This window comes from Varanus komodoensis, unplaced genomic scaffold, assembly GCF_004798865.1.
Source record: "Varanus komodoensis strain SLA01 unplaced genomic scaffold, ASM479886v1 scaffold5, whole genome shotgun sequence".
NCBI lineage: Eukaryota > Metazoa > Chordata > Lepidosauria > Squamata > Varanidae > Varanus > Varanus komodoensis.
In genome coordinates, this window is record NW_025336087.1 from 16,826,382 (window position 1) to 16,852,480 (window position 26,099).

At 41.2% G+C, this 26,099-nt stretch overlaps 1 protein-coding gene across 1 annotated transcript in view; it reads right to left on the reverse strand.

Annotated features, from left to right (window-relative positions):
• Positions 1-26,099, reverse strand: part of EDIL3 (EGF like repeats and discoidin domains 3) — a 198,283-nt gene that overhangs the window by 143,179 nt on the left and 29,005 nt on the right. Inside the window, exon 3 of the mRNA XM_044446122.1 lies at positions 20,762-20,788. Coding sequence (XP_044302057.1) covers positions 20,762-20,788 — 27 coding nt within the window. The remainder of the gene's footprint in view (positions 1-20,761; positions 20,789-26,099) is intronic.

A 26,099-nucleotide genomic window follows, 5' to 3' on the forward strand; every position in this document is an offset into this window, starting at 1 on the left:
GATTACCATGATCGGAGTGCCTCCATCTGGCTAAGACAAAACCAAAGGCATATTTATAAAATGCTGCAGGTCATTTTATCCCTTCCAACTCCATTTGCCTTTTCTGTGTGAGTAAAGTGTGATTACAGAGAACTGGAGAAAAGCAAAGAGGTGTTCAGCCAATGGCTTTGCTTTTCGGCAAAATAACAGGGGGAGTAATTACTGATGACAAGCTGTGTAAAGCTTGTGGTCATGTATTGTCACTTCGCAATTTAAAAAGCTAAGCTCAATAAAGACTTTCTAGTTAGCCCCACTTTTACTGAAAATGGCAGATTAAAAACTCAGTTAAGCCTGACCTTCTATGTGACATTTTGTAACTGATATTATATACAATTTGGTTTCAAAGTGCTTCAGATATTGGAAAGGACTGAATGAAAGGGTGTCTCCTCTTGCGTATTCATTTTAGTCTTTTAAAGAAAGTTAAGCACAACACCATTAGTCGACTGAAATTAGCAACTAACAAACAAGTATATTTCCCTCATTGTCCATTTAATTCAATCACTGTTTCTCCTTCTTAACTTTTATCCACAGCTTTTGCTTACATCTATGCTGCCAATTTTCTTGCAAGTCATCATGTCGTATGTATCACTGATCATTTAGGTTCTTCTGTCTGCTACTTCAAGATACATTTAAGACTCAAGTTTTTCTTCTCACCATTTCCTCCCCTCTGGATTGAATCCATACTGTATTCTGGAGATAATCACATTCACTTTCTCTGGGATTCATGATGTGTATGTAAGAACTGGCAAGAGGGAATCAGACACTGGGTTTGCCACAAGTTATTTACTTATGATTGAATTAACTGGTAAGTGGAGGTGGTGGAAGGCCCTTGCTTTTACCACTCTTGCAACAGAGGAGCTGGCCTGAATTCCCATCTTGCTTTTGAGCTTTTCTAGACAAGATGTTTATGTGTGCTCATCACTCCTTATGAGTGCTTTGTGATTATTTAGATGATGCTGACACCTTCAGTTCTGCTTCTGTTTTTAAAGAACACTTTCATTTAAAAAATTGGAAAGGGAGGAAAAGGAGTATTATTTATAACAGTGAAAACAAATGTATTTTACAACTTGTGTATCTGTGTTATTCATTGATAGCACAGTGTCATCTAGAGGTTATTTAGTGGAAAAGACTGAAAGCTGTGTAGTGTTCAGATCCCAATTCATAATTCTGCACAAACTGAAACCAGAAGTAAGCACCAGATAGAAACTTTGGCTGGGTGGGTGAACTGCTTATATCTGAGCCTTCTGTCCTGGTGAAGGCCTATGTTTGTATTTAGGCTAATTGCAGTTCTCATTTTGCAGCAGTTGCCCAAATCTACTGAATACTGCCTGCTCTGCCTCTCATCACAAACATATCTGATTTAATTTTCTAGCAACTCCTTTCTAATTTCCCCTTTGGTTTCTACACACCAAAGTTGCAATGGTTTATTATTATTAAGATTACACCAGATGGGTGAGATATGCATCCCATCAAGTACTTTTCACCCAACTCTCAGTCCCTCCAAGGCATTAAAGAGCCCAAGAAAAAGTCAAGCGTTGACATCCACATTTTTGCAAGCTTTCTTGATGCTATTTATCTCGGGGAAAAATATACAGACTGTGCATATTGGGAAAACAACATTTGTATAAAACAGAAATCAAACAATGTAAAGTGTCTTATACATGCACTTTTAAAACATGTGCAGTGCATTAGGAAAAGGGAACACAGAAAAATGTACAAATTTGTTTTTTAAAAGATTTTGCAGAAATGGGACAGAATGAACTTGACCTTAGCAACAGTCTCAGCAAGAAAGATGGAAGACTTTGGGCTTCATCAATTACAAGTTGCATAGATTTAAGTACAAATCCCAAGGAGAGATGCTGAGAAGGGCACAAATAAGCATGTCTGTGTTCAACCAATTTAGACAGAATGATGATGATGATTCCTACTTCGCAGATAGCTGGACAAAAAATGAAAGGCTGAATAGCCAAGCAAAGTCTGGGCAACCCATTCTCAACCATGGACGAGCAGGCCCTCAGACAGTAGCTGAGCCATGCAGTGTGAGACCTTACATAAGCCTCATTAAATAAGGTCATCTCCTTCTCAAATCTTGTGACACACTGATACTCCACGACCAGCTAACTACTGTGTCTCATCATGGGTTAAACAACCCATGACATGCCAAAGGACTGTGAGCACTAGATTGCGTATATAATCCCTGCTCAGGGTGATCATGTAATGTAACACAACTAGCAGGCCTTATACTAGAGTTAAAACAGAGCATTTTAACATCCTTGCTCTGGATTGAATCCAACATCCCATCCCCACCAGGTCTGGATAGCTTGGGCACCCTCAAATGGGCATTGCATATTTAAACTGGAAGCTGCATATACCACAGCTATAACATGGGCTAAATAAACCAAAATTGGTTGCCATGTTGTGCAACCTGCCAATGGGACTCACAGGGGGCTTTTTTCAGCTCTTGCAATGACTGAGGAGTGTCCAGAGAGGCCATTACAGAATTTATTTCCTTGAGCACCGGGAGGTCTTCCCAGTTTCTGCAGTATCCTTGCTGATAATAATGCCTGGGGGTGTGCAGGAGACAAAAGCAGGCTGTATCTCATTTTCCCACCCTGTAATTGCTCCACTCATTTGTTGAAGGTCCTCCTCATTTCCATCATATCTTAACCTAAGATGGATGGGCCAAATGGCTATACACCCTCCCATCTTTGTGAATTCTGTGTATAAGAAATGAACTATTACAGAAATGTTTTCTCTTGTAATTTTGCTATCATTTATATTGGTTTGAGTCTGACATTGGGATTATATTCACAAGTGTAACTTAAGAGCTGAACAATACCAATAACAAGAAGTTACTTTCCTGAAGAGCTCTGTTTGCTGATAGCCTGACACAATTACTTCATTCTATAAAGAAGAGATTTTGCACAAGATCCTATTGGAATCTAATCTTTTTGTAGGGTCTGATAAGTATTACAGTAAGGATATAGCCAGGTTAGAGTCAGTGCAACGTAGGGCCACAAGGTTGGTGGCCGGTTTGCAGGGGATGCTATGTGAGGTGAGACTGAGGGAACTGGGTCTCTTCAGCCTGGAGAAGAGGAGACCCAGAGGGGATATGTTGGCGACATACAGGTATGTGAGGGGATGTCACATGGAGATGGGTAGAGACCTGTTCTCCCCTGCAGAGGAAGGCAGGACGCGCTCCAACAGAGCAAAGCTCAGGGAACCAAGGTTCCATTTAGATGCCAGGAAGCACTTCCTGACAGTTAGGACCCCAAGGGTATGGTATGGGCTTCCACGGGAGGTGGTTGAGGCCCCATCGGTGAGGGTGTTCAAAGATAGGCTGGACATGCCCATGGTGGGCATGTCGTGAGTGGAGCTGGCTGGAGCCGGGGGTCAGACTAGATGGCCCGGGAGACCCCTTCCGACTTGCTCTGTTTCTATGTTTCTAGGTTGCTATGTATTGGGAACCCCAAATTGCTTCAAATATATCAAATATTTTTTTTTTTTTTGTTACTGGACACATTTACTTGGAGCCAAAAGGAAAACTGAAATTGAACTCCATGCAGCTCTTAGTACACAATGATTAAAAACAACAATCACCACAATGACTGTCTGACTCATTCCAATTGGATAACCAGATATTGAACAGTCCCCATTTTTAAAAGACTTATAACTTCTGTTCCTTCCCAAATTTGTCATTAGCCATCTGGGATTTCCAAAGATTCCATGACACGGCTCCATAAAATTGTGTATGGGTCCTTAACAATGAAATCCTTGTTCTGGAGAACCTGGAGTAAATTGTTTTTGATGCTGTCCACCTCTCAACAGTCATGATTATTGTCTTTGTATTTTCTGTCTCAGCCTATCTTCAGTGCTGTGCTAGCACTGAGCTATTATATTCAGTGTAGTTTTCTTTATGAACCTCTTCATCTTTGTCTTCTCTGTTATCTTTCTGTAAACCCTGAAATGCAATGCTAGGAACTTTCAATTTCCTATTTCAAATAGGAATTACTGACCTTCGGGCTCACAATTATCTTTCTTTCCCAGCAATTGTACTTTTTTCCTATTTTATTTCCTAATCCATTCTCAAGGAAATTCTGTATAAAACACAGCACCAGGATGCTCCAATGGAAACTACTTCATTGGCACTCCATCTGTGAACTCATTTACGTAGGAAGCATAATAGTTGCTTGTTTCCATAATCCTACATTTTTCTAAATCACTTCTGATTCTCCTTTTCCCTGTAACATTGTCATGGCTTACTTTTCCTGATTCATGACATCTGTATCTATACCTTTTAAAGCAGGAACCTCTTGAAGTTCTATTATAAGCATAATAGTTTGTATACTACTGTCAAACAATTGAACTAAATTGTTTATTAAAGTGATAAGGGTGCTTATGGATGTCTTGGCTTGGCTCTGCACCAATGGGTGAGATTAGCTTTCACCAAATTGGCCTCACCAACTGGTGATGATGGGAGTTGTAATCTAATATATTTGGAAGGTACTAAGTTGAGGATGACTAATATATCTGGAAGGTACTAAGTTGAGGAAGGCTAGACTAAGTTTCAAATACTAATGTGTACAGTGGTCCTCAAGCCATGCAGACCCCTTGTTGAATAAACAGAACTTTTATCTGACTACAGAATGGAAAAGTGAAGCCCCAAGTATAAGTATACCCAGGTTGCTGAGGAGCTGGAGCGGGTGGATCAAACACATGAGCGCATCCGGATGGAGGGTGCTTGTGGGCAGCTGTTTTGCCACCGTGTGAATGGACTGCTGGACCGGATGGGCCATTGGTCTGAGGCAACACAGCTGTTCATATGCTCATAATCCGAAATGAAGCACATTTTTCATTGCAACCATTTCAGTAAAATAGTTATCCCAGGTATCCCTATCTCTGTCCCTCAATGTGTTCAACATAGTTTCTCTTTAATTGTGGCTAAAATAATTGTTGGGAGAATAAAGAAAACTATTGTTTCACTATAATTATTTGCAGAATAGACAATCATCAGGTTTTGGCACTGATTAACTTGGACAAGTATTTGATAGTTAGGTGAACGGCTGCCAAGGCATCATGTGTGTATTAGAAATCGCGTTCTCCTCCAGGCTGATTCGCCTTGCACAGTGAATACATGCAATGTGGACACAGGAGTCCAGGAGATGGTTTGAAGAAGATTGCTTGTCTTCCTTGAAGTAATGGGAGTTTTCACTTTCAGGGGACTGCGACTGCTCTCTCCTTTCTCAGAGATAATAAGAGCGCATTTTAACAGTGTTCATATTCACATCACATACATAACAATAGAAATGAGTGAAGACTTAATTTCATTCATATTTTTATGCAAACAGACCTAATTTGCACTTTCCAAATGAAGGCATAAACAAGATGCAATTGTACTCCAAATCCCTCACTTCCCTGGGGGTCGAGCTCAAGTTTAGCAATGTAAAATATTCTATACATTAAGAAAAAGGGGACACAAAATGCACATACTAGGGAAAGGCGTGCACAAAATTGCTTTAATTTATAAGCTAAAATGTGTGCCTTCCCAAAATGCTAGTTTTTAAAATGTGCAAGACTTGGGTATATAAAAGTGCATATATTTTAGGACATACTTATGAAACATGCACAATGTCCATGCAGATTAAAAAAGTTTGTAAACTGATGTGAGGTGGGAAGAAACAGTTCTGAGAGTTGCCTATCCCTACAGAAGACCAATTATATTTCAAATAAAGCAAGCAGCTATGCCAGGGCCATTTTCAGTGGTAAGCCACATTCCTGAAAAACTGTTGGTGAATCTGCCTCCCCCACTGCCCACAGATATTTAGTGCAGTAGCGTCTCCAATTGTTCTGCCCATAAATATAATGAAGAATTCAAGGACAGCTTTTTCACACTGCTCCATGAAGATATAGTAGAATGTTATGTTCTTAGATATCAGTTCATCATACTTTCAAGGTATTTCCAAGGTAAAGTTATTCAGCCTTATGAAACGGTTCCTTGCTTTTTAAAACAACAGCGGTCCGGTATTTTTGTTTGTTTGTTCTATATACTATGACAATATAAGCCAGACAGACTCTGTCCAAAATACACCCTTCTAACCAGAGTCCCATAACGCTGTTCTTGTGGGTCCCATAGTTCTAACAGCAGTGTGGTATAAGCTCTACTGCTGTTGTGGGCTCGGCGTTCCCCTCCTAAGCAAGACAGTCTCTCCAGCACTTCTTGTAAGAGTCTTTATTCTCCACAGAAGATTCTAAGCATTCACAAGCCCGAGCATACACAAATAGATGTTGAACCCTCTCTGCCCCCCCCCTTACCCAAAGCTTTGCTTATGAACCCTTCTGGCCTGTCTCTGGAAGGAGGGACACTGTGGAACCGGGCGCGCCTGTGTCCTTCACTCTGAGACCCTAATTGGGCCACCCTGCAGCTGTAAAAACAGGCCCTCGGGTCCACATATTCAAGAGGGTGGCATTCTCCATCCAAGAGACTACCCATTTCCCAATTTTCTCCCTCTCATTCTTTTTCTGCTCCATTCTCACAGGTGGGGAGACGAGGCCCCAAGGGTGTCCTTGAGCTGCTTTCATCCAGAGCAGGCTCAGACTAGTATTGCTGGATTGAGTCTGCACGTACAGGTTTGTCTGTTACGACAACAATTCTGTTATCAAAGCTTGACCTCTAGGCCTGGTCTGGTTCAGTCATCCCTGCATCCTCCTCACAGTCTGAGCTTTCAGTACCACCAAAACAGGCCATCTCTCGTGCACGCCTGGGAGAGGGTGAGTGCACAACATCTTCATCTTCATCTCCTCATCAGAAGATGCATGCACAACATCTTCTGCAAATTAGTAATGTCACAGCAATTCAAAACTTCCTGAACTAGGATGCAAATCTGTCCAGACTGTAATGCTAGCGAATTCTGAAGAAAGTCGAATTCCAGAAAAAGTCTCCAGTTTGGAATGTAAAAATGAGATTTGTCATATGTATCTATAGGGCATTATTCAGGGTGTTTTTTTCACAAGCACCCTTTGCTTGAAATTACATAATCATAAATACTGAACTTATTCTAAATCAGGCTGAAGGGAGATTACTCCTCACTACTTTGAATTATTATGTATGAAGCACAGCTGCAAAATCTATGTAACTCAAGTTAATCTTTTAAAAAATTAGTTTATCTAAGAGTGATGTAAATTCATCTTTTAGGCTTTAATTAGCATATCTGGCATGGTGGCAAAAAGAATGCAAGGATTCCTGATATGAAACCAGATGAATCACAACATTCTTTCAGAAGGTCCCTGGGTAATTACTGGGATCACCAGATACAGCTGGAGAAAACCCTGCCTACAATCCTGGAAAACTCATTGTCGATAATACTACATAAAAGGAAAAAAATTATCCTAAACTCAGTGCTTTCCTACATGAGACATTTATTGTACACTCATCCGGGTACTACAGTTGTTTATGTAGTGCTTAGTTCACATGGTGGCCCTCTAGTTTCATTTCTGTGTCTAAAAAGCACCCTTTGCATTTTTTTGGAGCAGGAAAATGTGGCATTTAATTGAGAAAGAGAAAGTAATCATGGTTTGTGTGCATGTATGTGTGTGCTATTCTGCTATACAGTGCCACCTGGAGGTTATGTGATGCAAAATCAGGAAAGGAAATGGTCCTCACGCAGGGCTTATTTCTTAAAAGTGAAGGTAGGCACAGTGGATTAGCAGCTAATTAACACCCTCAGTATAAGACAGATTCCTATGTTCATATGTCCATATATTTTCCGGGGGTCAGACTAGATGGCCTGGGAGACCCCTTCTGACTCGCTTTGTTCCTGTGTTTCAAAGCTTTCTCTTTTAACTTATTTTATATGTGTTCTTTTCAAACTTTTTTTTGGGGGGGCAGTAAGTTTCTTCTATTTTTAAATCTGTGCTCATTGCAAAATTGATATCTGACACATACACAGGATATATTACAAAGAGCTATTGTCTCAATATAAAAATTAAAATTGATATTAAAATCTATGTTAAGCACTGCTCTCTATATAGCACATTTATTTCTTCAATCATGCAATCTTACTGTGCTAATTCAAAAGTAAAGCTCATTGGGATCAATGAAATTTACTCCCAGGTAAACGCGTATAGGATTCCAACCTAAGTGTCACGCATCATTTCCTCTTAGTTATATTGACTTAAAATCTAGAACAACTGTTGTCAATCAAATAGTGTGATAAGTACTGTACTACTTGCTGTGATCTCACAACACCCAGCTCAGATTGTTTTAATTCTTAAACAGTTCATCCACTTCTCTTTGCTATCCCATCTTCATTTCCAAAATGCGTTTCAGAATTTCTGGACATGAACAGCAGTTTTTTCACAATTTTCAAGCACCTATTTGAATTATTCTTAACACTACTAATGTGGTGTTACTTATGGATGAAACCATGATCTGTTTCAATATATAATGTTCAGGGTTGCTATGGAAAAACATTAGCAGCAGTCTTTTATATAAAATAATAATTCAGCCAATTTGGTTGTCTTAATGCAACTATTGCAGCAACTGTAGGAATAAGTAATGGTTCTGGTATATGCATCTCTAAGAACAAGCTGTCTTCACAGAGTAGAACAGTGTGTTCTAGATTTCTTGAACCCAGACCTCCATTTTAAATTTAAATATTCCTTTGTTTTCCCACCAAGCCAAAATTTGATACCATCCATATGACAACCTGTACAGAGAGCTTTATGCCTAGTCATATGTTCTTAGACTACTGCTTAACATAATAAATTATGGATTTTGTTGAAAGAACCTGTTTCTTTCACCCATAATTATTTTAGTCATTTATATGGCTTCAGCTATACAACCTTACTAGGTAGTTTACAAAAACACTAGAAATGAACAGCAGTAAATATGCATATAATACAACAGGGGAAACAAGAAAAACTAGCTTAACAAACTGATCAACACTAAAATCCTTGGAGAAATACAACCAACTTCACCTGGAACCAAAAGGATAGCAGAATTAGACTATGCAAATCTCCCTGAGGAGTCTGAGACAAAATATGACAGAAATACCCTGTCCTGGGCCATTATCCACCTTGCCTAAAGCGCAGAAATGCCTCTCAGGAGCATCTCAGTTCCCCGTGTCCACATGGGTGGAGATACTCTATACCTGATCCTTCTTCCAGGCCATTCAGAGCTTCAAAGCTCAAAAATAGCATCTTGAATTGGTCCCTGAAGCCAACCAGGAACAATGCAGATATGAACATCAGGCAAGATAGATTCCATATGCTACAAGCAGAACCACTGCAATGAATTGGCCTTAATTGCCAATTTAGAGCCAAACTACACATTAAGTTAATCATATGCCATACAGGTCAGGATGATTATTATTGCTACATTGTATTTATATCCTGCCTTTCCCTCCATCTTGATGAGCTCTCTGAGAACATGCATCAGTGAATTTTCCAAATCATTTATGGTGGGAGGAGCAGAGCGCATCTCCTTTGAATGGATTCTGGGTCTCAATGTCCTGTTTTATTTTGTCAACTGGTTTACTAATGCCTGATTACTAGTTTTATTATTAATGCATTCCTGTATGCAGTCCAATCAGTCACAGTGTCAGCCAGTAGCAAGAGGCTAACAAGGTGGTAAGGAGACAGGTGGAGAGGCAGACCAGGTAGAAAAAATGGCTGGCAAGTTGGTGAAGTCAGCACTTGTACCCTTACTGAATGAGTAGAGGACTCTTTGTCAAGGTTGCAGTCCTCAGGTTTGTATTTTACATTGCATTTGTAGGTGTTATTCAAGCTGCCCAGAGGGATATAATTATTAGGAACTAAATAACTACGTATATATTTTTTCAAGTGTAGGCCTTAGCAGAATAAATAAGCTAATCTCTTTGGCAACACAATAATATAATGGCAAGTAGTTATCCCTGAAATACTTAGAAATCAGTTACATGTTTCCATCAATAATTATGATATAAAATCTTTCTAAATACAAGTTCCAAATATGCTTTAAGAATATGTAGCAAAAACAAAGTAAAACAAAAAAAACTTCCATTTCCACATTAGTCACATGTGACATTGAAGATACCAGTAAGCCTCTGCCATGTTTGTGATTTCTAATCTAATACTCTCACTGGGCAATCCCATATATTTCTACTCAAAAGTAAGTCCCACTGAATTCTTGGAATGTACATCTAGAAAAATGGTATAAGATTGTTGCCTTATTTACGGAACATGTTGTTTCTTTCTTTATCCCACAACAGCATCTTGTAAAATAACATTTTTGGGGATATAGGCAGAAGTCACAGAATCTACTACTTAGACAATCCAATTACCTAATCCCTTATAGAGACAGGCAGATTCTTCTTGCAGAAGCCAGGGGAGAGATTGCTTGGGACATCCAAGAGTTTAACAGCCATTTCTCTTCCAAGATAGAGGATTAGTTGTACGAAGGGAATGCAGTGACCATAATACAGGGAGAAACTCACTTGGATGGAAGTGGACACCCGATCAGTCACAGAGGGGACAGAGCTTAATAACGAGAAGCAGAAGGGAGGAAAATCCATTTGGCTCTATTTTAACATTTCCCCTTGCACTTTGAAATACTTAATTCCATTTGCTTCCTATCTCTCCATTTTACCACTTCATTTGTCACTGAAAACCTAAAGCAATGCCTAGAAACCTTGTTCATTGCCACCAATGATACACAGAAATAATCACTAAGCCTGTAGCACAGATAGGTTAGGGACCTTATCCAAACCCAACTCAAATTAATAGAATGCTTGAAGATCAGTTTATTTCATGTCTTTCTTTGATTGCATGGACAAGATTGGAATGTGTTCATCACATATGATGCTGCCTTATTCTGAGTGAGGCCAGAGGCCTCTCTAGTCTGGAATGGCCTCTTTTGGCCAGTAGTGCCTGCCCACGGTCTCAGACTGAAGTCTTGAGCTACAAAACCTTCCCTACAGCTGGAATAGAAAGGATTGAAAATACAAAGGAAGGCAGATGTGGATATCAAAGCAAAAAAAAAAAAAAGAGAGGAAATTGTGATCACAGGTTTTAGGGAAATATATAGGATAGTTGAGTAGTTGGAGTTGCAAGAGAAGACCTGTCATTTCACATCATGGTTTGTAGGACTCTGACCTCCTCAAAGGGTAGTGTGAAAAACTGTAGCTTCTACCTGAGGTGGTTGAATTTGAGAGATCCTACTCACAGTGTGGAGCCCCCAGGTTGGCCTGTCGAGCAAAATTACAAACAGGCTGTGGTTGCTTCCCTCATTGCTGATAAAAGATTTGTACTTCCCAACCACAACCAGAGAGGGATTATTGTGCTTTTGCAGCCAAATGCTTCTAGCTGTTTAAACTCCCCCTTATCTCCTAAGAGGGAGGAGTTGTCAGCATTTCTGCATCACTACCTGGTATTCCCTCCATCCCCAAATTTTACTTTGATCCTTAGAAATTGAAGACTAATCCCTATACAAAAATTTGTGATGCTGGAAACTGTGTCATCCAAAAACCTATAAGCATGCAATCCTACACGGTTTTTAAAGCAGAAGCAAACTCCTACAACCCCCAGTGATCCCCAGCTACCTAAGTTTATTGGGGAAGACTGGAAGTTGTACGACATCTTATTGTTTAAAAATGTTTAGGGTTGCACCCAATACCAACATTTCCCAATCTGGACCTCTCTGGACATGTTGGATTAGAATTGTCACAAAATGCACAGTTGCGGTTCAACACATCTGCAGGTTGGGTACTCTAGACAGATTCAGGAGCACTGGGCTAACTGAAACTTCCTTATTCCTATGTTTTACCTAATTATGAAAAGAAGTGATGCCTGGATAGAAAAGTATAGTCTTTGCTTTAAAATGCAGAGCAACAATTGCCTTGGGAATAAACAAGATCATAACATGAATTAATTTGTCTTCAGGACCTAAGTAAAATGTGCTTCCTTTAGAGGTGAGCTGCTTATGAACTCACTTGCTCTGCCACCTGGCACCCAACATTATTTTTATTACCTTCAATGAACCCAATTTCATCAAAGTGCTAATCATCACAACATATATAAAACTGAAATCACTTCTGATTTCTTAAAATATACAGAGGCACATTTAGCACTGAAGGATAGGATGTGCCAGGACGGAAGTGCAAACCGTTAAAGACAAGCGAGGCTGGCAACTGAGGTTCCATTTCAGCCAATGGCAAAAGCAAGGCACCTGAATGTAAAAAGGGATGTTCTGTCTATTGGAAATGGTAAAGATGGGCCCTTTTACCTTTTCAGTGTGCAGGAAAGATCTTTGTTTATTGCTTTGCTTCAGCATTTACCAGACAAAGACATGCTGTCACATGTCCCCAAACACATTGGTCAAAGAAACCATAATATGCAGCAGGAGAATACCAAGCTGGGTGGAAACTACAGGATCATACAGGACTTTCTGTGATGTATTGCTTTAGCATGGAACTTACCGAATGATACTATTATTTCCTCCATCTTCCTTATTTCAAGAAATTTACAGTAAGAAACTTATACTTGAAATGAAATTCACTTGCAGAATTCTCCAGCCATTTATTTTGAGTCATGGCAAAATCCAAGATCTTGACTTTATAACTTACACAGCTCTACAGTCTATATTATGGCTGGAAATCATTTGCTGGATCTGGGCCCTAAGAGAGGCTTCCTTTTTGCAGTAATCATTGTCCAGACTTTGGAACTAGATTCCTTTTCAAATGGGCCTGATCCAGGAGTTAGTCCTTTTAAAGACTTTTTCTCTTCATCCTTCATTCTGGAGAGTGAAAGCATTCCCTAGCCTTCCCTGCTTTATGTTCAGATCAAGAGGTGGGCATTGGACATTGAATGGGCATAGTCCCTGTGCACTGGACTATTATCTCCAGCCAGCATGGGTGAGTTTTGATGGGGTTTGTAGTCCAACCCTTCCAAAAAGGGACAGGTTAAGGAAGTGAGTTTGTGGTGTTTTCTATTTTCATTTGTGATGCAGGGAGACTTACTTAGTAGGGTGGAGAAGCATGTGATTTTTGCATATAGAAGCTGCCAGGTTTGCACCTGGGATGTCCAGGTAGTTGACCTTGCTGAAGGACAATTCACAGGATTTTGTGCTTAGTGTTTCAGCTTAATGGCTTAAAAAACAAACAAACCCAAAAACCTTTATCTGGCCATGCTGTTTCTGATTTTATTGATTCACAGCATATATTTTTGTTTATTCCTCAGACAGTGTTACACTGAAAAGTGAGTTATAACTTTTTCTAGTAAATAAGCAGGTAAATAGGAAAACATCATCTGAAAAACAGAGTGGTCTTCCAGAGAATGGAACACGATCATCCTTGGTTTGTGTTATGTAAGAAAGGGCGCAATTCTATGTGGGTTTCAACAGAAAAAGGTGCTGCAACTCTCACATGCTTCGGCCATCTATATTTTTCCCCCAGTTTGTGAGGAGGATAGGTGAGGACCAACCTCCCTCTCTTGCCTCTGTACCCTTTGAAATGCCTACTAAGTGCCAGCTCCAAGTTCAGTCTTCTGATCTTGCAGCCATGGCTGGTGAAAAATGAGGGGCATTAAAAAGTTGGTCTCTGGTGTCTTCTAGGGCCATCCAGAGAGCATCTAGCAGGTGTAGGATCACACCCATGTTTCAACAGAAAAAAGATCCCATAACTCCCAGGATTCCCCAGCTTGCATGGTTGCCTGGGAAATGCAGGGAGCTGCAGAACATTTTTCTGTCCAAACATGCACAGGAATGAGCCCTGAGTTTCTCAAAAGGATGGATTTTATACTAATTAAAAACAGCAAAGATGCTAAATATCAATAAGTATGCAATTTGTGACTGTGATTCATACTTTAGGAAAGCAATCAAGAGTCTTCTGACTTCCAAGCAACTTTTTGTATTCATTACAATCTCTAAAATAAAAAAAAAATAAAAATGCAAATTTTTGTCCAACAATTAAACTATTTTATTCTCAAAGCAATTATTATAGAAGCTCTGTGGAAGCTGCAATGGTTTTAAGTGGCAAAACAATCTGGCAAATGAATATCGAAAGTACTACAGAAGAGCATTTCAAACTCTTATTTTCAAAACAAAAACAGCTGGCCATATCTTAAAGCAAAAAGAGGTAGTAAGGAGAAACATTTTCTAAAAATTGAAATATCTAGATTATGGATGTCATTTTGTGGTATAAATTAACATTTTGGAAAAGAATGGTTGCAATTTATGCCAGTCATGAGAAACCCTGGAGTAACTTGCTTACTTCATAAAACATACAAATAAGATTTGATCGCTTATTTTATTGTATTTTATATAATGACATTCCAAACAAGACATTTTAAACATTGAAACTAATGCCATGCCAATGGAGGATTCCAAAGACTGTCTTTTAGACCTAACAGATCATTTATGGATTAATCTAACAGCCACTAATTCTTGGCAACTTTTTGATATGTAGAATTAATGGATTGTTTGTCTATTACATTTCATGCCTATAATAAATAGACCCCCTTGGCTTTCTTAGTGCTTATCTATGGAGCAAATTACACATTCCATAACTGTGAACTTAAAGCCATTTCAAAGGATCACATGATGGATAGCATTATAATTTGATAAATTAACATAGATAAGCTTTTAGAGGAATATTCTGTGAATAGTAAAGAGGAACTATTATTGTCATAGCGAGAAATCCGATAAACTGCAAAAGCCCAGTTTAGTGTATATCGTATTCTTTCTTCCCACAGTGAACAAATACATATGTTTTCACCTGATACTGTGGATCCCAAGTCACTTTGCAAGAAATGGGGAAAAAAAGTTAATTGATGCCACACTCTCACATGCCGAGGAAGCATGTCAGGTACGGAGCTATGACAAATTTGTTTCTGTTGCTTTTGATCAGGATTTACTCAGTTCAATTCCTCCAGATTGAACATGGACTCTGTGGTCAAAGTCTGTATATTTCCAAGCACATGCTGTGATCCAAAATGCATTTAACAAGATGTGTCTATTTGGAAAATGTATGTGAAAGTTGTCTAATTTTTGAAGAAGGTGCATAAATATGCTTTAATCGATGAGAGAAGCATGCATACATTTCAGAGATGTATGTAATTGATATATGCATTTTTAAAAATAAATGAAAGTGTGCATGAATTTCCAAGCAAGAACAAGAACAACAAATTACAATGTGATACAGATAAAGAATAGAACAAGCTCTGAAGTAAGAGTTTGAAGTACTTTGATGAACATTAATTCTGCTTCTATGAGCATCCTAATGCTAGGATGCCACCAAGTGTTCATCTCCCTCTTGTTTTGTCTCCACTGAAGGAATCTTCCTCCAAGGAGGAGCTGGAACTTACAGAGATGGAACCATGATGTCAGGATACCTGGGAGGGATTTCAAGGAAGATGACTGGAGGTCCATGCTCATAAGACATGGGGAATTCTGCCTCTGAGAAGGAGGTTTGGTCACCACTTAGCCCCCAATAGTGCTGTTGCCTCAAGATGCAGGCCAGAAGAATTGCTTGACTACAAAGGAGAAAAGGATGGCCTTGGACTAAGGCCGTCCTCATGAGCAGGGCCTGCAACACTACAGCTGAGCCCTGGGTGGGAATCAGCAAGCTTAGGCTATAGAAACCTTCACTTTCATCCTAGCCAAAGCTGGAATAGAGCCTTGGCTTCAGCTTCAGTGTCTGTCAGTACTTTCTAACCTCTGTGCCTCTGGATTCCTGCCTGAGTCTTCATTGCGCTAAGTTTCCGCTCAACATGTGTCTGAGCTTGCCTGCCCCTCAGTTCATTCTTCTGGAAGCCACCTAATTGCCTGTCAATACTGTGCTTTGACTGCCTTGTCCAATCCCATACTGGACTGAAATCATAGTGCTTGACTGTTTCCCTGCCTCTGGGATTTATCCCTTTAATTGCCTAGTGTCAAGTCTGCCCGGCTAGAGCAAGGCAACCCTCACCAGAGCCCACAAAGTGCTTGCTGCTATGCTGGTAGCCCCTCACTTGCATGGCAGGAATTTAGAAGCTGCTATTCAACATTTTCTGTGTGGTTTTTGACTGCCCAGCACAGCATATTAGAGAAACTAACATGATGGTCTCCGTCTTTTAAGTGTCCTTCATTCTCCTGGAGCTACGCTCTATCGGGCATTCCTGGAACTGGTGGAAATGTTAAGGTAGTACTCTGGCCAGTAGGCCCTGCATAGACATTGGGTCCAACAGGTGCTTGGTGGAGCTGTTTCTCCCAACCTGGAACCTGGAATCTCCAGGCACACCCGTACCTGCCAGGCAAGTGCAACAACAGAGGGTATCATCGTGGCTGAAGGGGTTGCTACCAAATCCCCGTGTGTAGCACATACCCAAAAGACCCTGAAAAGTAACTTTGGATAGGCTTAGATCCAGGAAGACTGAAGAAGTAGTAAGTATTTATTACCACTTCTTCTGCTGAATCAAGAAAACCATCAATACTGTGATAGCACTACCCATGAATGCAGAGTTGAACCCTGCAGACTAGAGACAGCATCATCGTCACAGTATTTTGTTTGAAGGAGAAAAATGAGGAGACCTTTTGGAAAAATTAAGAAATGTAATGTTTCATGGGATTGTATCTGTGTTTGCAAAAGCTAATTCTATAGTTAATGATGCAGGCCATGAAGAAAAATAATCAGTAGCACTTTGCTGAGAGGTCCCACTGGGGGCCAGGTCTGAAGGCTGTGTTCTGCTTTTGCTGGTTCAGACTTTATGCTGGGCAATGCAAACAGATTATTCTGTGTCTGGCTTTGAAATGCAAATATCTGCATCCCATACAGAGTGAATTGTACAGTATGCTGGGGTGGGCTATAAGCAGCACAAGTTCCAGATTTTGATGGGCCCTTGAGCAAGATGCTAGGAAGCACTGCCAGGCTGAAAGCATCTGTAGGAAGAGTCCAGATGAATTTGGACTAGTCTGAAAAGGTAAAAGGCTCTTGGCTGCCTCCTACATTTAATTAGGCAAATTAAGTGAGATAATGGGCAGTGCTGGCTCTGGGCTTTTAAAGGCCCTTGAGTAAGCCCCCTCAACCAGCCCCTTCCTTCAATGACTCTATTTCAGGGGTCTCAAACTCGTGGCCCGTGGGCCAATTGCCGGGATGGGTGGGGCACGGGGGAGGGGCCCTGCAGCCTTCAAAGCGCCGGTGGCGCCCGGGCCGGCCTCCGGATGAGCGGCCCACCACCACTGCGGCGGTGGAATACTTGATGCGGCCCAGCCTCACCCAGACTCTACTTCCAGCGGCCCCCAGGTAAGTTGAGTTTGAGACCCCTGCTCTATTTTCTTGCCATCATCGCCATCAGCAGCTGTTGCCGCTCATCCTCTTTCTCATCATTGCTTCCACTTGCTTGACAGGCAGAGAGCCAGTGAGCAAGCCGGTGGTGCCCTCTACTGCTGCTTCTTTTCCCACCAACATTATCTGGGCTAGAGGAACAGGCAGGCTGCAATCACAAGAGGACATACAGCAGCTCCAGGGGGCCTTTCTCAGCAGGTGTGGTCATGCCAGTGTGGTCATGAAATAGCTTTGTAAGATATTCACTGTCAGGCCTTTTTATCAAGTAGCAAAAGACCGTAACAGAAATGCCTTTGGTTTGCAGTCCTGATGATCATTTTGCAGCTAAAAAAATATCAAATAGCATAAGAGCTGTAGCAGCTGGACTCTGAGAATACCCACCAAAGAAAAAATGTTTTAGTACTTAGTGCAGATAGCAAAGATGAAGGTGCTTAAAAAAATGGTTTTGCCATCCTGCCCAATTACTTCTGAAAAAGAAAGAAATGTCTTTAGTATTTTGATGCCTGATTATCTCATTGGAAGAGGAGCAATTCATGGAAACATGATTTCTCAAGTGGGAGATGGCTTATGTAGCATTATACTTATAAACATGTTTGCACCTTCCAAACAAGAGTGCAGATGAAGGAAGCATATTTCACTGTCGCCATGCAATTCATAATCTGACAATTTATTTGCATGTAGATTAAGAAAGAAAGAGCACTTGTGTTTGTTTATTAGGTGGTACTTCTGCATTTACTTTCTTTATTCCATTAAGAAATTGGAGATCATTATTCACAATTCTGAAAGACTCATTTTTCTTCCAGTTAGAGCAGGCAAAGAGAGTGTGCATACAGTAAGAATGCGCACGAGATTTAGCCAGAGCAGAATGGGGCCTCAACAGTGTGGTTCTGTTGGATTTTGAGGTGAAGTGAAATGCGCTCCAAAGAGACCAGAATTGCAGTATTGAGGCTTTGCTACTGACTCATTTTTTAATATGATACATGGCCACAGACTTTCTGTTTCCAAATTGAGTGTTGTTTCTCTAAACGCTGTGCAGAGGGGGGGAGTGCAGGGGGAAGACTGGCAGGTCCATGTTCTAATCCTAGAGCATGTTTTATCGTGGGCTCCAATCAAACTCAAATAGCACTAGCAGAGCTCTGTCCAATCATTCTTCATCCACGGTGGAAGCTCAGTGCCCAGCCTGTGCATAGGGTTTCTGCAAGGCTTATGCACAAACACTTGCACAACCATGCTCGTGCACATGGAACTTGAACTGGATTCTGCTCTTGCACGTAATTTGGAACCTAGTTTCTGCAACTGCAATGGTATTTGCACTCATGGAATGGCAGGGCTGGATGATGCAGCCCTAGATTTGAATCCTGCATTACAATCATTCTACCAAATTTCACAACACTCTTCCTATTTGGGAAAAAAATGACTTGAGCATTCCAGGGAGGGGACTCAGTTCTCACACATTACAGTCTGTTCAGATCTGCAGTTTGAAAGTTACCTAGTGAAGATTCTCAGAGAGAGCAACAGAGACAGCCCGACTCTTAGGAGGGGCAGGACATCTCCGAATGGTGGAGATGGTGGCTGGAAGGGTTTCCTTGACCTGTCAGGCAGTCAGGCAAAATGAGTGGACCAATGAAGGAGTGGCCAGTGTTCCTTCCTTCTGTCCAGTCCTCAAGCAGCGTGAGCCACCCTCACAGTGGAGTCAGAATATTTCTGGCAGGGAGGGAAAGATGGGATGTTTCAGCTTGGGTTCAACTATTCACCCAAGGAGATGCTTCTTCCACATCTCCAGGAGGATGATACTTTGATGTAGACTGTGCTGCAACTGGTTGTGCTCTGATAAAAGGATTGTTACTTCTGAGTGCTTGTCTAAGTCTGCTGCAGAGGAAAAGATGGAGGGAGAGACCTGCTCACGATGAACATAAGGTCATGTCCATGCGGAGAATGGTTACATCAACTGACTCTGGCTGGTGCAGATGTGTGCGAATGTCATTCATTTTGTTTTTGCGGTTTTCAAAAAGCTGAATTTTGGAAAAAGTGAAATGGACAGATTCACCCATCCCTAAAGTCATAAATGGTTTTCAAGGCTCCTTTTCCCTGTAATTTATTCTTCTGAAACTGCAGATTTCTTACGTGGAGACACATCTGCACATTTCCTCCCTAAATCTGGAACACTAAATCTGAAATCAGCCTATTGCACCATATCCTTCCTGCCTGTCTTAAGTTTTTAGTCTAATGTTCCACAAAGAACACGGGGCACAGTATTATTTGGAGACTCAAAATGTCAGGACTGTCCTTGCCTCCCCTTGTTTCTTCTCAAGGTTAAACATGCCTAATTCTCTCAAACATTTCTCATAGGATTTGGTTTTCAAACCCATCACCATCTAGCCTCTGGACATGTCACATGCCATATATATTAAATTAGATCACATTAAAAGAGGAAGATGGTTGTCCTGAATATGTTGTGAAGATGAAATGTGGGTAGGACATGTATGCCACCCTGAGCTCTCTGGAGAAATGGCAAGAAGCAAATGCAAGGAGCAAGTACATATTCCTGTAACCGCAATCTCATCACACATGGGGTAGCACTTGTATCATAACTCAGCAATGGAGCACATCCTCTCAGGGAAGAAGCCTCACTGGACCTCTAGCTGACTCTTGCTTGGGTAGCAAATACTTTTGCTTCTAAGTCGCTGCCTATTGGAGAAGACAATGCTAGACAATGTTCATAGGGCAACTCCTTACATTCATATCCTTCCTATCTTGAATTGATTTTCTTCTGTCCCTCTACATAACCTTAAAATAAGCAGTACAGACATTGATGCACACTGTAGCATACTCCAAAGACTTGGTCACATCCACACTCCTAGATCATTGCTGTGGGTTCTTTACATTGCCCAGCTAGTGGATTAATATCAAGGTCCTGTGCTTTACTGAGGAACCCCCACCATTATTATATTTTTCTCTTGTCTTTGTCAAAGACCATGCATTAATACACTTTAAGATTTTCTAGTCCACGTCTGAAACCATTATTATGTCCCCTCCATTGTCATGGTTTTGTCCGCACCCTCAGTAATGAGAAACACTCAGCAAGACAACTGCTCTATATACATGAACATCACAAAAAGACAACAACCTTCACATAATGGCATGTGGTTGTTATATCGGAAGGTACTCATCACACATACAAAGCTACAATCTCTAGGCAGTAGATGCTGGGAGAAATATAGCAATCAAGACTCATCTACTTCCAGCCTGAACTTGTGTATGCTTACTCAAAAGAAAAGTCTGCTCAATTCAGTGGGACTTACTCCCAACTAAGTATGCATAGGAACACAGTCGGAGATTTCTTATGAAGAGAGCTGATGTAACATTATCAAAGTTATAGACTTCTTCACTGGTAACAATGACTAAAGTATCAGTGATAAGGTTCTTACCCGCTGAAGTTGGCTCTTCATCTAGAGCTGAGAAAGAAAAAAAGAAAGAAAGTTAAAATGTGCTGAAGGAACTCAACATTCAAATGATCAGTGCTCTATTTTATAAATTGCTAGCATTTTGAATCTATAATTTGTATTTATTACAACCATTTATATCCCATCCTTCCGCCAAGCACTCAGTACAGCTTACAAAATATAAAAGTACAATGTTAAACCTCAATTATTAAAAACAATGTAAAACAACACATCATGAACTTAAGAAAAAGGAGGAAAAGAATAGAAAATGTGACTGTTTTGATTACCAAACCAAAGGTGCAATGTTTGTTCTATGAAAATGCCTGAGTATATTGAAAAATAACTAATTGCTCTTTTAAAGATTAAGTTGCGATTGTAAACACCTTCATTAGATAGGGAGTTACTTCTGAGCAAACATGTTCAAGAGTGTGTGGTCAGTTCAAAATGCAATTTGATTGCTCCTTGACCATGCTGGCTCCTGGCTGTAGGGGGCCCTTGCACAAGACTGAAAGCTGTCCCTCAGTGAATATGCCCTTTCACCACCAGTGATACCACTTTCTAATTTTTCCACTTGCTGGGTTCATGAGCAGAGAGCAACTTGGTTCCCATGTCCCAACAAGCAACCCTGTGTGAATACCATGGGTCATGGCTTTTTAGCTCAATGCTCCTGACAGACAATCGGGCTCATTGTGGAAACTCTCCACCCTTCCACCATCTCCATCCCTCTCAGTCTTCCAGGCAATATCCCAGGACACATGAGAGCCAGTGTGGGGTAGTGGGAGAGCCAATGTGGGGTAGTGGTGAAGAGCATGGGACTGGGACTCTGACAATCTGGGTTTGAGTCCCCAGTCAGCCATGGAGCCAACTGGGTGACTCTGGGCCAGTCACAGACTCTCAGCCCAACCTACTTCACAGGGTTGTTGTTGTGGGGATGAGATGGAGGAGGAGATGTAAGCTGCCTTGAGCCCTTTGCAGGAAAAAGGCAGGATATAAATCAATCACTCAATCACTCAATCACTCACTCACTCATTTTGGGGGAATGAGGCTCCTTTCTTCAACAAGTGCAATTGCGAGCCAAGCTTAGCTCACTACAGCACTACTCAGCCAATTCCTCTTCTACCTTTCCATACATGACAAAGGAGTGAAAAACAGCTGATCAGCAATGCCTGCTTGGGGACTGTACCACTGGGGCAGCTGATTCTCCTGCTGCCACATTCTCATATCTTCTTTAGAAAGAGGCATCCCCAACCCAGAGAAATCTTGCAAGCAGCAGGAACAAAAGAGGAAGTGGGGCTTACCCCCGCCTTTCCTGCTCGCGCCTGCCATTCAGGCATCCCCAGCCTGGCAGCCACCTGAGCACTCTTCCCATGGGTGGCAGTGATGAAGGGGAAGGTGGGACTCCTCCCGAGTCATGCCCTTCTGCCAGAGAGGTGTCCCCAAGTCAGGCACTGCAACCCAGCTGATTCTCACCCTTCCTTCTGGTGCATGCAGAGGGGGCAGCAGAGGAACCAGCTGAGTTCTCCTGCTTCTTTCCCAGTCCAGCCAGCTGGTCACCTGCTCCAGCCCCAGAGAAGATCTTTAGGGAAGGAGGTGGACAGAGCGGGGACTCCTTGAAGAGCTCCACTGAAGGGCGCCTGTCAGAGGTGTGCTCTGGCAGTGCACCACTCTTGCCAATCAGCCAATCAGTTGCCCAGTGAGTGGTGTTTTCTGGGTTCAAATGAGGTAACAAGATGTCATAGTCCTGATAAACCACAGAACAAGCCATTCTTTTTGATTGTGGTTTCTGAAAACTAAATGTGCCATGCTGAACACCACGATGGGGTTTGGATGACACCACAGACCAGCAATGGTAAAAATCCAGCATGACTTATTTTGTCATGCAAACCTGCGCAGCCTGTGTGTAAGGGGGCAAGAGGTACTGATATGCTTCCTTCTCATCCCCACCATTGCCTGGACCAGAGCAAGGGAGAGGAGAACAAACAGGTTTCACTGGTGAAGAGGACAGTAACTCCAGGGGGTTCATGCCATTGGGTCCTCAGCAGGTGCTCAACCATACCTTCTCTTGATTCCTGCCCTGCTCCTTGAATATTTCAAGGAAAATGAATGATTAATAAATAAGGAGCATCAAAGAAGTCCCATTAGGGTTGCTTCATATGGAGGCTATTTCAACTTTAGCAGGAAGAAGCTGGGTCTTTTCAGCCTTGAGAAGAGGAGTCTCAGATGGGACCTGTTAGCGACATACAGGTATGTGAAGGGGTGTCACCCAGAGGTGGGTCATGATCTTTTTTCCCCTGTGGTGGAGGGCAAAATGAGTTCCAATGGAGCAAAGCTCAGGAACCAAGATTCAAAGTGGATGCCAGGAAATACTTGTACTTCCTGACAGCTAGGACCCCTAGGGCATGCAGTGGGCTTCCATGGAAGGTGGTTGAGGCCCCATTGGTGAGGATGTTCAAGGATAGGCTGGACATGCGCGTGGTAGGCATGTCATGAGTAGAGCCGGCTGGAGCCGGGGGTCAGACTAGATGGTGTGGGAGACCCCTTCTGACTCACTCTGTTTCTATGTTTAGAAAGTAGATGGACAACATTTATTGCTATTGATTACCAATAATGCTAACATATCTGAATATCATTACATTTAGCTTTATATTGAAAGAAAATGCTCATTTCTTCAAGCCCATTTGAAAGGAAACTATGGAAACTGTGCTATATTTTTTACAATACTTTGAAAAAAACAAGAGAATCGTGGCAAGAATATCAGAAACTTTGAAATACTTTTAATAAAAATCAGTAAATTATTCTGCATATTCTAAGGTGAATATGTCATTTATCTGTTTTTTGCATTCTGAATTTCCCTAACTGAAATACTCATGAAGCTAGATTTTCATTTTCTATATACTTGTGAAATACTTTGTTTTGTTCCAGTGATTCAGGCAAGGATTTTAAGCTGCTATCATATGAAAATGATACTGCACTGAGATGTTAGCATGGTTTCAGAATGCTTTAAGGATTTTAGGCAGGTTCCAAGCCAGCCTTCCACCAGTGCCTCTGGTTTGTTAAAAGTCTGGACAGCACTTCTTGGAAGATCCAATAATGCAGCCTGCTCCTCTTCTATTATATGCCCAATCTTTTGTGCTTTTGCCTCATGGGTTTTCAGACATAACATTTCTAAGGCCAGAAAACTTTTCCATAAAATATGAATTGTACTTGCTGCATGTATATAACTCTTTCATGGCTCAAGTTGGAGCTCTATATATTACTGCATGTAACAATTACACTGGTCACTGGGGTTACGACTAACTGCATGTCAGGGAAACATTCTTTCCTAGTGGTGTCAGAAACAAGCCATCAAGGCTGATGAAATTTTGTCTGGACTACTTTCAGGGTTCCTTTCCTTTTTGATTAAACTGTGCTGAAAGGTGCTGCTGTCGCTGTGGTTTAAATAGGACAATAAATGCATTTGGTATTCAGACTGCAGAGTAACACTAGGCATTTTATGCCAAACTGCCCCAGAATAAAATGTTTGATTTCATTGTACAGGTATCATAAGGGGAATGAACAAAAGTTAGACAAGACATGTTCAAAAAAAAAAAAAAAAAGATACTCAGGTCTGAGTCAAAGGAATGATGGGAAGAGTTAGGTCAAAATGGTTGTATAACCGCTAGAAATTGGCACACCTGTGCAAAGCACTCTGATTCTTAAGTTTGAAAAACTGGTCTGTCTTACATTCAGTCTAAAATTGCAGACATGAAGCAACCATCAGTAAAGCATATGAGACAAACATAAATTCTTACAAAATGATAGTTTTCCTGCCAGAATGAATACTATAAGAGTATTACCCTATATGGAATGAGAAATACCTGATGTCCATGCTGGATTCCAAAAATGAAGAGGGACTCCAGATCATATTGTAAATACATGTTAGCTACTGAAACACACCAAAGAATTCAGTTTATGATTTATAAGAAACAGTCTTTTACTCTGTGGATCATAAGATGCTATGGATGGTCCTTAGTGTGTTTATTTAAATTTTATATACTGCTCCATTTCCATAGGTTCTGGGCGGCTTACAAGAAATTAAAACCAACAGCACTTAAAATTTACTAAAAACAACATATTGAATAAAATGGGTATGAGAACTAATGTGGGAAGGCCTAACAGAAGAGATATGTCTTTAACCCCCTCTTAAAGGTAGCATTCTGGGTTATCAGATGTATCTCCCATGGAAGATTATTCCACAGCATAGGGGCAGCCACTGAGAAAGTCATCTGGGTAGTTGACATTAAGATTATCCCCAGATTACCTTAGCTGGCAAGGCAGAATATATGGGCAAAAGTGATCCTAAAGGTATTTTGGATTCAAGCCAGAAAGATCTTTCACCAGTGCAAAGGCTTTGCAAGAGGGGATATGCGATCGTAATCAAGTGTAAATATGTTTCACTGGAGTCCAAGGCCAAGATAATCCACATTGTTGTATTCCCTGCCACTATACTTGGTTGTGAAAGTTGGACAGAGAAGAAAGCTGGCAGGAAAAAACTGATGCATTGGAAACATGCAGTGGGAGGAGAGCTTTATAATACTCTGGGCTGACAGAAAGATAAAAAGTTCGTCTTCAATCAAATCATGCCAGAACTTTCCCTAGAAGAAAAAAATGATGAAATATGAGGCTATCATACATTGGACACATCATGAGAAGGCAAGACTCACTGAAAAGACAATAATGTTAGAAAAAGTTGACGGCAGAAGAAAAAGAGCAATTATGAGATGGATCGATTCCATAAAGGAAGCTACAGCCTTGAGTTTACAAGAGCTGAACAGGGCTGTCAAAGACAGGATATTTTGAAAGGCTTTCATTCATTGGGTCACCTTAAATCAGAGAATACTTGACAATACATCAGTGGTTTTCAACCTTTCCACAGCTGGGGACCAGCGAAAACAGGACAACCACCTCGAGGACTACTGAGGCAGAAACAAAAAGCTGTCTTTCCCCTTCCCAGTCCCTATGATGGCACTGGCACACCCCCCACCCACGAATGCAATGCCAGCTGAGGAAGAAGTGGTGGAGCACAGCCAGCCCCAACACCGGTCTGTGGTGAGCGGGATGTGGCCCCCACATGGACTGGCAGGAAACCTCTGGCAAACTAGCAATGGTCCACGGGCCTGTGGTTGAAAACCACTGCAATGCATAACAATACAGAATGCTTTGCCCTGAGAGAAACACATCTTCCCATGTTCCTGTGTGTGTTCTGGGTGTGCTTCTTCACTGGTAAGTGAGCAGTTCCTTAGTCATCAGCAAGCTCTGCTGAAGTCAACAATTCTGCTGCATC